Source organism: Populus euphratica, unplaced genomic scaffold, assembly GCF_000495115.2.
Source record: "Populus euphratica unplaced genomic scaffold, PopEup_1.0 scaffold137.1, whole genome shotgun sequence".
Taxonomy (NCBI): Eukaryota; Viridiplantae; Streptophyta; class Magnoliopsida; order Malpighiales; family Salicaceae; genus Populus; species Populus euphratica.
Genome location: NW_011500026.1, coordinates 223,085 through 240,060, shown reverse-complemented (window position 1 = coordinate 240,060; position 16,976 = coordinate 223,085). Strand labels below are relative to the sequence as shown.

Sequence of the window (16,976 nt, the reverse complement as noted above, 5' to 3'; positions counted from 1 at the left end):
TATATTGGCCAAATTAACTCTTTCCCATCCATCAAGCTAGTCTTAATCGCTTGAAATAAACCGTCGGGATCAGCTCAGTTCTTCACAAGGCATTCTGAAAACCAGGTTGCTGAGCGCTTCATCTGTCTTGTTAAATTATCTGTACGGTTTATGTGCACCAAACCAAATCCTACGTTGTATCCATCTGTAAATTCAAAGTCGTCGGTGAAAGTCCATGCAAAGTAACCTTTGACTTTAACTTTATAATCGCTGCAAAAATGATCAGTTCAAATGTTAAGAGTTTGGTCTTTTAATTTATTTAAATCATTATTTGAGCCCTAACTTTTAATTTAATGCAAAATCAACAAAGAAAGGAAATTAAAACCGTGGAATTATACTATAGGAAAACTCACTTGATAGATTTTAGAATATTCTGCAGATGGTTATAATGGAATGTTATTCTTGGACTATCATCCAAGGTTTCAGAATCTGAAAATTTAGCAAGCACGCGGCTGTACCCTAAATAGAAGAAAGATATGAAAGAGACGAAGAATTAACGAGTTTGGCCATTAAAATCTTACTAGATCTCCATTTTAATCTGCAAAGCTTATTATAATACCATTCTCGGTTATGTAAATTACTGGATCTTGGTATTTGTCTTTGATGTGATTCAAAAGATATTTTATCCCCTCTGGATAGACATACTGCCATGGTGCACCAGCCTGCAATTTGTCACATATGAAGCTTAGTTATAACTATCAAATGTCTAAAGAAATTGGGTAAAAAACGTATCATTTTCATTCAAACCTGTGGACCGAGGGGGATCCCATCTCGTTTTGCTGAAAAAGTATGATGAGAACAACAAGGTGAAATTATGTTATAACAACCCCAGCTTGCTTTAAACCCGCAGGGCATAACCTCAGCATCAAATTCACTAAAATGACAAAATTCCTACCTTGAATTATGGCATTAGAATCTGTTTGATATCTAAGATGATCTGGGTCAGCAGGATTTGCATTTGCTGCATAATATGCAGTATAATAATTTAATCCAACAAAGTCAAATATTACATTCACTTCATCTTGTGAAGAGAATTTTGGCAATCTTTCTTTAACCAATTCCCGCATGCTGGTCGGATAGTCACCATATGTTATAGGATTCAAGAACCTAGAAACATGAAATGTTGTTATGAGTTATACAATAATTTAGTTTTTTTCTTACGAAAATCTAGATTAATTGAAACAAATAGAGCCAACAAGACAATATCGACTCTCCAACATCAGGATACAAAAGTGCCACAATTTAAATTCAAGCCAAAAGTCTAAATAAATTCTTCTGCTTTGTTAAACTATCTACTACTGTCTTCTGACAGGAAATATGATGCTAAAGGAGACCAACTTTTGGATTAGAGCAGTAATACAAATGAAATTGATATGAAGCTTCCAAATTCTATCACAAGGACTACTAAGCAACTACCAAGCAATTATATTATTGAGATAATTAATGAAAATAATTATAGAAGATGCAGCTAGCTACAACCTTATATTTTTGGAGAAATACATACCAACCAAGCGAGAAATCAAGAGATCTTTTGGTAGCATCATAATCATCCGTACTGTTAGAATAGGGTTCGAACCAAGGGGTATTGAATGTTATCCCAATCTTCCCATTTTGAGATGCCTACATTTTCAATAAACAAAGGGATGCCTAAATATATTGTTCATAGGGATTAATAAATAGTACTCTATCCATTAAAAATGTGCCTTTCATGGATACCTGATACTTTTCCTTGTATGTCTTTACTGCTGCTGCATGAGAAAGGAGGAGATGGTGGGCAACTATGTAAGGCTCAGTGGAAGAGTTTCCTTTTTTGCAGTACGTTTCATTCACCCATTTGGAACATCGGCCCGGTGCAAAGTCACCTGTATCATAGCCAGCAGTGGCGAACTTTTGTGGCTCATTTAAAGTAATCCAGTACTTCACTCGGTCACCAAATTCCCGGAAGCAAAGGTCAGCATAGTCTCGAAAATCGTTCCTATAAATCAATTAAAAGAACAGAAATTCTATGTTACAATTCCATATCATAATTTTACAAATACAAATGCTTGGCTTCTATTTTTGAATTATATGATGATGGAACACAATATGTGATAAAAGGTGATAACTTACACAATTTGATAACTTAGAAACCCTTCGTACTTGTCTTCAAGTGCTTGAGGACTATCCCAATGAAAGATAGTTACGAAAGGCTCTAAACCTGTGAAGTTTACCCTCAAAACATGAGAGCGGCTTTTAGATATCTTCTCAAATCATATTGTGAATTTTTTTTTTTACCCTCTGGAAAAAAAATGATTTAGTTTTTTGATCCCCTTTTGTTTTATTTTCATGTTATGAAATCAAATTCACACGGATCAATTCAAGAAGTTACCAAATAGTTGGTTCAATATGCTTGAGATAGCCATGCAAGTAATTTTCTGAGTTCTTTTGACTATGATCCACATTTCCTAACAAATTATTTTGAAGATTCAAGCAGCACCCATGAAACAACAGAAATTGCATATTTATTCTAAGAGGGAGAAGATTTAAACCGTTTTCTATGCTTTCATTGATGACCTTGTTGTAGAAATCAATTCCATGCGGGTTCACTTCGCTTATATTCCCACCTGAATATCATTAAATATTTTTTTTTGAGAAAACTAAAAGTAAAAACGTGTCAACAAATAAATAAATGCACATCCTTTCACTGTTCCTTATCTCTAACTAATACTTACTGGGAAGTAATCTGGCCCAGTTGATAGAGAATCTGAAAGCATCCATATGCATGTCCTCCAATATTTCAAGATCATTCTGTAACGGTATGGCATTCACGTTCATTATTACATGTATTCATTGGATTTTAACGAGATTAAACTTTAGTTTTCTGTTTCTAAACCCTACTTGCGCTGCAGTCAATTTTTACTATAAAGTTGGTGGAAAAACTAGCGTATCAAAGGAGATGAAGATACATGTATTTGTGTGTGAGCTCGTGCGCGTGAGCATGTGTTTGCGGTTTTTAGATAGCTTTGTTACTTAATATATGAAGACGAGAGATAAAGATTGTAGACACGTCCTTCCTTTATACCGCAGGACACAAGTTTATATCAAAATTATTGTAGCAACAGATTTATTGTATACTTATGTCTCTCTCCAATAAAATTTGTTTTTCTCTTTTGTATCTGTTTTTTATTCTAGTACACTAACCAAAAATAATCTCACGACAGTAAAGAATTTCAAAATTCTTTACCAGTGAGGAATTTAGCTTATCTAATGTACATCATTGGATCATCTTAGCAATGAATAACTTGTTAATTTCTAATCCAGTTGCCATGGTTTGGAATATGTGTTATTTTTATTGTGAGTTATTTAGAAAAAGAAATTTCGATAATGAATCAAATTAACTAAAAAAGATCGATTCTTCATAAGTCATGCTAAAAGCAATCCAAAATCCCATTATCATCAAATTGATATATACCTCGAAGCGATTGAAGAAATCATTTGCGATGAGTGCGTTGGTGCCACCAGATATCCTTTCTGAAAGTTCTCAAAAAAAGGATCGATGGAGCTGTACATTAGTCATTCATGCAAAGATTTATATGAACTGTAATTGTCCTATGGTTTCTCTCATGTTCTTATAACCTTTTAATCTATGAAGCAACCTTACAGAAACATATATGAAGATATGCATGGATGATATATTATTTAAAAAGAAGAAGAATAAGATGAAAATGTGATAATACATAAACCTAAAATCAATATTAGTAATAATAAGATATATGTTCACCTTTGAAATGTAAGAATATTCAAGTAATGAAAGTGTGGCATCATTTTATCTATATGTTCTATACAACTATAAATTAATTTGAAGATTTACAAGTTAAATTATCTTGAATATTGCTTTCATGATTGTGAAAGGATCAATGAGAATTTCTTGTTTAAATTTAATTACTTCTGTTTATCAATCTTTTAATCTTGTATTCTAAACTCTAATCTTGTAATCCGTTCTAAGAAATTAGAGGATATATGAAAGATTAAGTTAATAAAATTGAAGGACTTATTCTTAGAAACATACCTGAGGGGAAGACAAAAGCCAATAAAGCAAATTACAATAATTAAATTACTAAAATGTGAGAAAGAGAGAGAGAGAGAGAGAGAGAGAGAGAGAGAGAGAGAGAGAGAGAGAGAGAGAGAGAGAGAGAGAGAGAGAGAGAGAGAGAGAGAGAGAGAGAGAGAGAGAGAGAGAGAGAGAGAGAGAGAGAGAGAGAGAGAGAGGGAGAGAGAGAGAGAGAGAGATAGAGATGGAGAGAGAGAGAGAGAGAGATAGAGAGAGATGTGGAGAGAGAGAGAGAGAGAGAGAGAGAGAGAGAGAGATACCTGGGTAAGATCGAGTAAAATTTTCCCATAAACTCTGACCTCTGTGACCTCCGATATTACCCTCGCACTTGATTCCATAAACAAAGAATTGAAAAATATTAACATTAATAATATCTTATTGGGATATGTAGGCATTCATTAATTTTTTGACACACGGTTATATACAATAAACAAAAATCCTTCTATGCATGCGTTTTGGCCCTGCTTCACTCTAAAAATTTTAATGTAATATTTTTTTAAGCATGTAAACCATTTGTTTGGCTCCAGTTTGGAAAATAAATTGGAGGGAAGGCCACAGAAACGAGCTGCTAGGAGAAGTACAGCAGCATCTGAATTGTGTGTATGTTCTCAGCTAGGCATAAGCTCAGCCTGGTTTAGTCTTATAACCATCTGAATTGTGTGTATCTTTATAGCTAGCTGTAGTCTCGCGATGAGAAGTTGATGACTACGTATAGGGAATCCTAGCCTGGAAGCAAAGTGAAGGTTCAGTCTCGCTACCTGGTAAGAGGATGAGGCTACCCCAAACTTGAAATTCTCTGGAAAGGATGTTCGATTGAAGTAAGCGGTAACATTACTATCTGTGGTTGGCATCACTAGCTTTGCAGAAGCTAACAGGCAAATTATTAGGAAGAGCATTCCTAAAAATGGCCAGCCAAGACGAATCGCCATCTAGCAATTATTAGGTAGCAATGTGTTTATGGGTTGAGGGATTTGTGGTTTCAATTCTCATGTTAAACCTTCCTTTATATAGAGGCAAACATATGTGTGTAATGTAAGCGGCTATGGTAGGGATTTTTATCCAAGTTAAAATGAAATTTTTTTGGTAAAGCAAAACCTGACAGGGAAATGAGTGCTTTTAGCATCCGAAAGATTATAATCTACTAAACCAGAATATTATTTGTTTATTTATTTATTTATTTTCTGGATATATTTCTGGAATCTATCCGCAGGACTTTTACAAACAAAAACATGAAGGAGAATTTATTAACTCCAAATTCTTGATAAATCACATACTCGTTTATAAGTTGAGAAATTTAAATAATAGAATTCGAATCAGGAATTTCGTTTCTATCCAGTTTGACTTTTGACACCAGAGCTATTATCTTACTTGCAATCTACCAATCCAGTTAACTCCATGTCCCATCCATGACTATATATGCTGGAGTATTTTCTCCTCCCATGTACTTCAGTCATTACCAAATAAGTGTTTTATGTAATAGAAATACAAATATATATAGCTGATCCTATTTATCCACTATATGTTCCATCAGATTGCTCTGTAAAAAAAAAAGGTTACAGTACCAGATGCCTGTTGTTTGTATTTACTAAACTAAAATCAAGATCCAAACGAGGACAACCGATAAATATAACAATTACACTATTACTTTTTTAATTGAAAAGATATAATTATACTATATTTCTTGATAGCTAACACCTTGGATGCCCAGACATATATCAATATGATAATAAGTCAATAACTATAAATCTTTCTATACAAAAAAATAAATAATTATATCATATATTTTGATAGTCGAGTTTTCTGATGCCCGTAATGAAAGCTGCCATAGGTAATATGGTGAGAATTTTTAATATAATTTGTTCATTAAAATATATTTTTATATGGACTACCAGGATATATATGGGAAGTGATCCTTCATGAATACCTCTTGCTGTATTGAAACATCTTCAAATGGCAAACCAATCTTCAGGAATTGTTGGTGGTGTTATCAGATATCATAAAGAAGGGAGATATCATCGTATTTTTTTTCTTATTTCATAGGTAATATGGAAGTTAATGATGCTGAGATCTTGACAATTAAATACAAATCAATGAGTTGTTGAGTCAAATTCTTATAATATTGCCATTTCTTAAACTAACGGGAAGAAAATGTTATGCCGCTTTGTTGCCTGCAAACAAAATTCAATAGGATTTATTATGTGTGTTTTAATCATGTTCATAAAGAGAAGATCAATGATGTTGCTGATTATTTGGTTAAGCAGAGAAGATAACTTAGCTGCTTGGTTATGTTTTTTTTTTAGGGTCTTTTTGCTTGATTAGATTGATGTTGATTTAATTATATTAAAAAGTTTTATGACTCTTCTTAAATTTTATATACTTTTATTCTCTATTAAATCATGTTATTAATGGCTATAATTAACAATTAATTTAATAAATCTCTAATATTTTATTAAAAAAAAAAAGAAGAGTATGGATCCATATGATCAAATGGTTGACAGTTTGCCTCATTATGCCCATAATGTGCCTAGGTATCCTCCATTAACTGAATTGTTTCCCATTAATTAACTAATTAATTAGCGAAATACCCACTTGCTGCTTTGTATATTATACTTCTTAAAAATTGAAATAAAAATTAATTGTGAATGTGAATTAAATAAATGTATAATAAAAAAAAGATAAAAATGACAAATGAATCAATGCATATAAATTTATAATTAAAAAGGACATCATCATGCCAGAGATCCCCAAAACTAGTAAAGCTTAATAATTGTTTTCAAAATAATTAAAAAAGAAAAAGCAACTAAATTATAAGTAAACATTAGAACTTGACTGATAATAATAATAATAATAAATAAATAAATAAATAATAATTTCATTGTCGGACAATTTCTCAATTAAAAGCCCAAAAGACAATTTGGGAATGAAAACTACTACAGTTGATTTGCTTAAAGATTCAGTGGGAGTTCTCTCTTTATTTGGCGGTAGAGAATATAATAAAGTATTTCCTCAAACTCACTTTTAAACATGTTGTAACAGATAAATAATAATATAAATTATATTTTAAAATTATATTTCATAATTCAAATTTTTAAGTTAAATTTTTTTTTAATATAATATCAAAGTTTTAATATCCAAAAAATCATGAGTATAAATTTTAGCATCCCTGTTTATTTAATAAAAATTAAATATAAAATATATAATATAAATTTGTGTAAATTTCAAGTTTAAAAAACTTTTACTTAAAGTAAATTTCAAGTTTAAAAGACTTTCACTTAAGAAAATAAATTAAATAATAATATAAATTATATTTTGTTAATTTATGTTTTTAAATTATGATGATTATTTGATAGAAATTAATTTTAATAGAATCATGCAAAATCATATGATTTTTGTGTGATTAATTGTATTTATCTTTTATATTTCTCTACTAATAAATTAATTTAATATTTCAAAATTATTTTTGCTATAACAATTATAATGATGTTAATGATAAAGTATGACTTATAAATCAATAATACAACTGCGAATCTAAAATGTCTATCTTTTAGGTTGATTTTTTATTGGCAACATCATGTATTTTTAATATTAATCTTTTTTATTTTAAATATTTACTACTTATCAAATTAAATATTTATCTTTTAAATAATAAAATTGTTGATATAACCAACCTTCTTCAGTAAGGCCTTGCTTGAGTTGATGCTCAGATCAGATATTAATTGTGAAATTATCCATAATATCATTATTTTTTTTATTAATATAAGTTAATTTATAATATTTATTAACATTTTTATTTTTCTATTTAAAAATCTTTTTAAATTTGAAAATAATTATTAAGCTTTTAACTAGTTTTGGTGGCGTAAGATATGATAATATGTCTTTTTTTAATTACAAATTTTATGCATTAATTCAATTGTCATTTTTAGTTTTATTTTTATTTTACATTTATTTGTCGACATTTAGCTTTTATTGCAATTTTTAAGAAGTATCATATACAATGCAACAAGTGGGCATTTCTCTAATTAATTAATTATTGGATACAAATCAGTTAATGGAAGTTACCTAAGCACATTATGGGCATTATGAGCATTATGTGCCAACTGTCAACCACTCGATCATATCGATCCATACAACATGGATCCGTATATTATGGATTCATGTAAACAAAATCTAATAAAATTATTATCTTTTTTATAAAAATCATTATAAAATAATATAAATTATATTTTAAAATTTAATATCTAATAATTTAAATTATTAAATTGAATTAATTTTTTAATATAACATCATAATCTTGATAATTTAGTAACCTTAAATTTAAATTTTATTATTTTTATTTATTTAATAAAAAATTAATATAAAATAATATAAATCTAGCCTGCGAAGTTTTGATATTAAAAAAATTTAGTATAATTATATCTTTTATATAAAAAAAATAATTATAATTTAATTATTGAACACATGAAACACACGAAGACTTTTTTCCTATTACAGTAAAAAAATGTCTAGAACATCTCCATAGAGGTTCATATTTCATTAAACACATGAAGACTTCTATTTAGAACGTAGGGCACTAACAGGGAAATGAGTGCTTGGAGCATCCACAAGATCATGATCCACCACTCCAATTATCTCCATTTCCCATCCACGACCATGCTGGTGGATCTTCTTCCATGTATTTCTGACAAAGACTCCAATTACCAGATAAGTTGAAGAACGAGATTGCAGGAAAAAATATCTCCTTGTAATATACTCTCTTTTTTTCACTTTTTTTCTATTCTTTTAAAAGTTACATTTTACATTTTCAGTCAATTAAAATTTTTAAATCGATAAAATAGCTAAATTACCTGCATATACAAACAAAGAAAGAAACTCATATGAAATAACCTAATTTCATAACATCATATATAACCCATATCATAAAACCACAAAATTCAAGAAACGTGTAACATTAATTGATATATTTTTTATCTTTTATTTTATTGATTTTTCAAATTTATTCCTTTTCTGTTTTTTTTTTATTATTTACAAGTGGGTTTGATCAACTTTATATTGGGTTCTTGGTTGAATGAAAATAGGGGTTTTGTTTTAGTAAAGAAAGAAAGGAAGAAGATGGTGATGATGTATGTAACTTTAGGATTATGATGATTTATGGTGAAGAAACCCAACAATAGCAGCTAGATCATACATTGATCCAATACTGTATTTAGAACAAATAATCAAGGTTATGATGTTAGGTATATCTAATGCGACACCATCAATTGCACTTCAACAGCATCAACTCTAAGGGACAATGTAGCTGCCCTGGTATGGTAGGAAAACAATAGGGATGTCATAATTTATTTTTGGATTATTCCTCAAAATTTACTTTTATTTTTTAAAAAAATAAAGTAATAATAGTTTTGCCCTTAATTGTTGCTCTCCCTTGTTTCATGTGCCAGCTTTTGTGGTTTTCTTTTCTCTGTTTCTTTCCTCTGTTTATTAAGTTAGGATATTGTATTTGTAATCGCCTTTCTAATAAAAATTTTGACTATTACAAAAAAAAAAAAAAACTAAGGGCGATTTCAAATATACAAAGAATTAAGTTGCAATTATGAATAAAATTAGAAACTTAATTATACCTCATTGCACCCAAAATTAAAGAGAGAATACAAATTTAAAGTTAAACTAAATTATTATTGGACAAATCTACATAAAAAAATAAGCCCGATGTCATAATTAGATGTTTAATTGGAGAGCCAAATTAAATGTTTAATTATGTTTAATAACTAATTTAGGTCAAATTAATTATTTTATTTAAGTATAAAGACTTAATTATACTTTAAATAGGTCAAATTAATTTTATTAGGGCTTAATTGGTGAAGAATTAAGTTTGGAAACTCAATTTAAGCTTAATTAAGAATATTAAAATTTTAAAGGACCAAACTTAATTTTTACAAAGTTAATTAGTTGAAATCAAGTATAAAAATAAAGCATATTAGAAGTTTGATAGTCAATTTGCATAAATCCTACAACAATGACTAAAATAAAAAAAGATGTTAAAATTCGAGGCTAATATTGAAGTTTAGCAAAGGTGAAATTACATAAAATGAGAAGTTTCAAACTCATTAGGAACATAATTGCAATAACTAAAAGTCAAAAGACTAAATTGAACTTTGATCAAATTCTTAAATTAAAATCCTAAAGTCAAAACAAAGTTGTTTTCAAGATTTTTTTTTATAAAAAAACAAACTAGATGACACGTTATTTGATTACTGTTCATCATCCTTCATCTTTTGCCTGAAAATACATGAGGAAGAGGTTATGTTGGCGGTTGCCACTAATGAAAGAATCAATGGTTGGCATTGAAGGAAGAAGAAGTTTGTGGCAAAGAGAGAAAAGCTCATGGTGGCTGTCTCTATCACCAACAAGGAGCTAGGTTGGTAGAGAAAAATGAGTTGTTATAGGTCATAATATGGGGGGAGATTGTAGTGGCTGAAGAAACTAATGGAGAGAAAAAAAAGGTTAGCCATTGAAAAAGAACCAGGTGAGGCTAATGTTTTTTTCAAATTTTGACTTTCAATTTCTTTATGGCCATGAAATTTGGTTCTATTTGTAAGAGGTGGAAGAGAGCAATCATGTCTTCATTAAAAAAACATTTTGATTCTTGATTTATCTAAAAAGGATTTCAACTATTAACTCAAAGTAAACATCATAAACTATCATATTTGACAATTGAAGGCTATTTGAGTTGGTCTTTTTGAGTCGGCACTATGTCCATTATGGTGTCAATCAGCCAACAAGGACCATATTAAGATATGGTTGAATGTCAGGTGATTATTTTCGTACAATTTTTGTCAAATTATTTTTGGAAGAAAAAATGTTTGTCAAATTTTAGTGAAGAATAGAGGCATTAAATATATCTATAAAGTAGCTCTCGAAACTGTCATTTTAGTGGAAATTCTAATTGCTCTCAAATACATATCTAATTAGCTTTAAACTTTCAATTTTATATAATTTTATCTCTAAAAACACTTCAATTTTAGCCCTAGATTTATGTGCCTTTTCATTATAGTCCTTAGTTTTATATTTCTTCAATTTAACCCTCAATTGACCATTAAGCTTTTAAATTTCTTCAATTGCACCCTTAATTTCAATCAAATAAGCCCTCATAGTTCGGTGTCTTTTGCTGCTTGGTTCTCAGTTGTGAATTTCTTCAATCTAACCATTAATTGACCCCAAAACTTTGTTTTTCTTGTGATTTTGCCTTTGATTTCAATCAATTAACTTGATAAAAATTAAATTTAATCTCCTAAAATTTTAATCTTTTTAATTAAGCTCAAATTGGGCTCTCAAACTTAATTTTTTACCAATTAAACCCTTAAAAAGTTAATTTGACCCATTCAAAGTATAATTAAGTCATTGCACATTTAAATCTTTTAATTAGATCCAAATTAATTCTTAAACATGATTAAACATTAATTTAACCCATGATTAAATTAAATTGGCCTATTAAAATTTTAATTATATCCTTAGGCTTAATTTTTATGCACATTCATCCAATAATGATTTACTTTGAACTTGAATTTGCATTATCTCTTTAATTTTGGGTGTAATGGGGTACATTTAGACTTTTAATTTGTTCAAAATTGTAGCTTGATCTTCTTATATATTTGAAATCCTCCCCCAACTTACTTTTTCAAGTTGTTAGTTTTTATTTTTTTCAAAAGAAAAAAATAAATTTAAGAAATTATCCAAAAATAGATTATGACAAAAGACAAAAATTTCTTAACCTTCCACATTATTCCTAACTATCCTGACTTGAAAGAATGATCGTTGTGATATTACATTCACATGACAAACATTATCATATTGTATTTCAATAAATTAAATAAAAAAAATTAAATATTGATCCAAAAATTTGAGCTTAAAAAGTCAAACATGCCTCTTGCCTCTTTGTTAACCAGAGGTGTTAAGGTTATAATTATTTTTAGTTAGAAATAAATTTTCATGGACTCCCGTAAAACAGAACAAATTAAAGGCCCGGCCATCCATGGACTTCCGGTCTGTACTATTATAGGCTGATCATAGAGACAAGGCTTGTAACAGCATAGATACAACCTGTGTTTCGGATACTTGCTATTTTCATGTCTATTAATTATGCTCGAATAACCCACTCATCAATAATTTAATTACCTAAGTACTTGGAAACATTTGGTTCAGCATTAGCATGATGTTTTTATTAATTATCATCATCATAATGATTATAAATACTAGTTAAATAAAGTTTTTTTTTAAAAAAAATATTAAGAATTCCAAACTTAGACTATAATTTCAACAAATTTTTGTTTTAATTAACACTAAAAAATTTTAAAATATTTTTTAAAGGCTTCAAGCTTGAAACTCTCATTGTCCAATAACGAAGGATTAAAAACTCTTATAAAGTACATAAGTAAAATTAAGAGAATTTTGAAATTTAAGGATGGAAGTGAAACATTGGTGAATCCATAAGGATTATAATATAGATAGAAAGTTTATCCAATGATGCATTATGCTCACCTATTTTTGGCTTATTTTTGTCCTTCCCCTCACTCACCAATTTATTTTCAATTACCGAAAGGCTAAATTTTTACTTTGAAATTTAACTTGGTAACATACCCAAGTTTTAATTGGCCAGACTCTTTCTCATCCATCTAGCTAGTCTTAATCGCTTGAAATATACCGCTGGAGCAGCTCATTGCTTCGAAAGGCATTCTGAAAACCAGGATGCTGAGAGCTTCATTTGTCTTGTTAAATTAGATTTACGGTTTATATGCACCAAACCAAATCCTATGGTGTATCCATCTGTAAATTCAAAGTCGTCGGTGAAAGACCATGCAAAGTAACCTTTGACTTGAACTTCATAATCGCTGCAGAAATGAGTTCAAACGTTAACATTTTGGTCTTTTAATTTATTTAAATCTTTATTTGAACCCTAACTTTTTCGGTTAGCAGCCGATTATAAGTGCATGTTCACTTTAATTTAAGGCAAAAAACGGGGATAAAAAAAGGAAATTAAAATCGTGTGATTAAACAGTAAGTAAACTCACTCGATAGATTTTATAACATTCCGAAGATGGTGAAAATGGAATTCTATTCTTGGACTATCATTCAAGGCTTTAGCATCTGATACATTAGCATCAAGCAAGCGGCTGTACCCTAAATAGACGAAAAATATGAAACAAAGAAGAATTAATGAGTTTGGCCCTTGAAATCTTACTAACTTTCCATTGTAATGTGCAAAGTTTATTATAATACCATTCTCAGTTATGTAAATTATTGGATCTTGGTAATTGTCTTTGGTGTAATTCAAAAGATATTTTATCCCCTCTGGATAGATATACTGCCATGATGCACCAGCCTGCAATTTGTAGAACATGCAGCTAGCTCGCGTTATAATAACATTTTTTTCTCGATTTCAAATATCAAAAAAAGTAAAATTGTCTAAATTATGTATCATTTTCTAACAAACCCTTGGACCGATGGGGATCCTTCCTCGTTCTCCTGAAAAAATACAAATGCAGAAGAAACGAAAAACTTATTTTTACAGTGACAAATAGATAAAATAAATTTATTTAAAAAAAAAAAAAACTAAGGGCGATTTCAAATATACAAAGAATTAAGTTGCAATTATGAATAAAATTAGAAACTTAATTATACCTCATTGCACCCAAAATTAAAGAGAGAATACAAATTTAAAGTTAAACTAAATTATTATTGGACAAATCTACATAAAAAAATAAGCCCGATGTCATAATTAGATGTTTAATTGGAGAGCCAAATTAAATGTTTAATTATGTTTAATAACTAATTTAGGTCAAATTAATTATTTTATTTAAGTATAAAGACTTAATTATACTTTAAATAGGTCAAATTAATTTTATTAGGGCTTAATTGGTGAAGAATTAAGTTTGGAAACTCAATTTAAGCTTAATTAAGAATATTAAAATTTTAAAGGACCAAACTTAATTTTTACAAAGTTAATTAGTTGAAATCAAGTATAAAAATAAAGCATATTAGAAGTTTGATAGTCAATTTGCATAAATCCTACAACAATGACTAAAATAAAAAAAGATGTTAAAATTCGAGGCTAATATTGAAGTTTAGCAAAGGTGAAATTACATAAAATGAGAAGTTTCAAACTCATTAGGAACATAATTGCAATAACTAAAAGTCAAAAGACTAAATTGAACTTTGATCAAATTCTTAAATTAAAATCCTAAAGTCAAAACAAAGTTGTTTTCAAGATTTTTTTTTATAAAAAAAAAAAACAAACTAGATGACACGTTATTTGGTTACTGTTCATCATCCTTCATCTTTTGCCTGAAAATACATGAGGAAGAGGTTATGTTGGCGGTTGCCACTAATGAAAGAATCAATGGTTGGCATTTAAGGAAGAAGAAGTTTGTGGCAAAGAGAGAAAAGCTCATGGTGGCTGTCTCTATCACCAACAAGGAGCTAGGTTGGTAGAGAAAAATGAGTTGTTATAGGTCATGATATGGGGGGAGATTGTAGTGGCTGAAGAAACTAATGGAGAGAAAAAAAAGGTTAGCCATTGAAAAAGAACCAGGTGAGGCTAATGTTTTTTTCAAATTTTGACTTTCAATTTCTTCATGGCCATGAAATTTGGTTCTATTTGTAAGAGGTGGAAGAGAGCAATCATGTCTTCATTAAAAAAACATTTTGATTCTTGATTTATCTAAAAAGGATTTCAACTATTAACTCAAAGTAAACATCATAAACTATCATATTTGACAATTGAAGGCTATTTGAGTTGGTCTTTTTGAGTCGGCACTATGTCCATTATGGTGTCAATCAGCCAACAAGGACCATATTAAGATATGGTTGAATGTCAGGTGATTATTTTCGTACAATTTTTGTCAAATTATTTTTGGAAGAAAAAATGTTTGTCAAATTTTAGTGAAGAATAGAGGCATTAAATATATCTATAAAGTAGCTCTCGAAACTGTCATTTTAGTGGAAATTCTAATTGCTCTCAAATACATATCTAATTAGCTTTAAACTTTCAATTTTATATAATTTTATCTCTAAAAACACTTCAATTTTAGCCCTAGATTTATGTGCCTTTTCATTATAGTCCTTAGTTTTATATTTCTTCAATTTAACCCTCAATTGACCATTAAGCTTTTAAATTTCTTCAATTGCACCCTTAATTTCAATCAAATAAGCCCTCATAGTTCGGTGTCTTTTGCTGCTTGGTTCTCAGTTGTGAATTTCTTCAATCTAACCATTAATTGACCCCAAAACTTTGTTTGTGATTTTGCCTTTGATGTCAATCAATTGACTTGATAAAAATTAAATTTAATCTCCTAAAATTTTAATCTTTTTAATTAAGCTCAAATTGGGCTCTCAAACTTAATTTTTTACCAATTAAACCCTTAAAAAGTTAATTTGACCCATTCAAAGTATAATTAAGTCATTGCACATTTAAATCTTTTAATTAGATCCAAATTAATTCTTAAACATGATTAAACATTAATTTGACCCATGATTAAATTAAATTGGCCTATTAAAATTTTAATTATATCCTTAGGCTTAATTTTTATGCACATTCATCCAATAATGATTTACTTTGAACTTGAATTTGCATTATCTCTTTAATTTTGGGTGTAATGGGGTACATTTAGACTTTTAATTTGTTCAAAATTGTAGCTTGATCTTCTTATATATTTGAAATCCTCCCCCAACTTACTTTTTCAAGTTGTTAGTTTTTATTTTTTTCAAAAGAAAAAAATAAATTTAAGAAATTATCCAAAAATAGATTATGACAAAAGACAAAAATTTCTTAACCTTCCACATTATTCCTAACTATCCTGACTTGAAAGAATGATCGTTGTGATATTACATTCACATGACAAACATTATCATATTGTATTTCAATAAATTAAATAAAAAAAATTAAATATTGATCCAAAAATTTGAGCTTAAAAAGTCAAACATGCCTCTTGCCTCTTTGTTAACCAGAGGTGTTAAGGTTATAATTATTTTTAGTTAGAAATAAATTTTCATGGACTCCCGTAAAACAGAACAAATTAAAGGCCCGGCCATCCATGGACTTCCGGTCTGTACTATTATAGGCTGATCATAGAGACAAGGCTTGTAACAGCATAGATACAACCTGTGTTTCGGATACTTGCTATTTTCATGTCTATTAATTATGCTCGAATAACCCACTCATCAATAATTTAATTACCTAAGTACTTGGAAACATTTGGTTCAGCATTAGCATGATGTTTTTATTAATTATCATCATCATAATGATTATAAATACTAGTTAAATAAAGTTTTTTTTTAAAAAAAATATTAAGAATTCCAAACTTAGACTATAATTTCAACAAATTTTTGTTTTAATTAACACTAAAAAATTTTAAAATATTTTTTAAAGGCTTCAAGCTTGAAACTCTCATTGTCCAATAACGAAGGATTAAAAACTCTTATAAAGTACATAAGTAAAATTAAGAGAATTTTGAAATTTAAGGATGGAAGTGAAACATTGGTGAATCCATAAGGATTATAATATAGATAGAAAGTTTATCCAATGATGCATTATGCTCACCTATTTTTGGCTTATTTTTGTCCTTCCCCTCACTCACCAGTTTATTGAAAGGCTAAATTTTTACTTTGAAATTTAACTTGGTAACATACCCAAGTTTTAATTGGCCAGACTCTTTCTGCTTATTTTTGTCCTTCCCCTCACTCACCAGTTTATTGCTTATTTTTGTCCTTCCCCTCACTCACCAATTTATTTTCAATTACCGAAAGGCTAAATTTTTACTTTGAAATTTAACTTGGTAACATACCCAAGTTTTAA

At 29.1% G+C, this 16,976-nt stretch overlaps 1 protein-coding gene and 1 long non-coding RNA gene across 2 annotated transcripts in view; both read right to left on the bottom strand.

Moving 5' to 3' along the window:
• LOC105142170 (beta-glucosidase 13-like) overlaps positions 1-5,086 on the bottom strand; it is a 5,455-nt gene extending 369 nt beyond the window's left edge. Inside the window, exons 1-13 of the mRNA XM_011049681.1 lie at positions 4,888-5,086; positions 4,390-4,456; positions 3,491-3,549; positions 2,751-2,826; positions 2,568-2,642; positions 2,149-2,236; positions 1,756-2,014; positions 1,544-1,659; positions 935-1,146; positions 787-818; positions 599-701; positions 393-498; positions 18-249 (exon numbers count right to left, since the gene is read on the bottom strand). Of these exons, the coding sequence (XP_011047983.1) occupies positions 75-249; positions 393-498; positions 599-701; positions 787-818; positions 935-1,146; positions 1,544-1,659; positions 1,756-2,014; positions 2,149-2,236; positions 2,568-2,642; positions 2,751-2,826; positions 3,491-3,549; positions 4,390-4,456; positions 4,888-5,058 (1,539 nt within the window). The 5' untranslated portion in view covers positions 5,059-5,086 and the 3' untranslated portion in view covers positions 18-74. The remainder of the gene's footprint in view (positions 1-17; positions 250-392; positions 499-598; positions 702-786; positions 819-934; positions 1,147-1,543; positions 1,660-1,755; positions 2,015-2,148; positions 2,237-2,567; positions 2,643-2,750; positions 2,827-3,490; positions 3,550-4,389; positions 4,457-4,887) is intronic.
• Positions 5,087-12,845: 7,759 nt separating this feature from the next.
• Positions 12,846-13,708, bottom strand: LOC105142171 (uncharacterized). The gene is made up of 4 exons (XR_845517.1): positions 13,617-13,708; positions 13,403-13,505; positions 13,195-13,303; positions 12,846-13,014 (listed from the first exon to the last, which is right to left on the bottom strand). It is a non-coding gene; the product is annotated as an uncharacterized LOC105142171 (long non-coding RNA).
• Between the last annotated feature and the right edge of the window lie 3,268 nt (positions 13,709-16,976).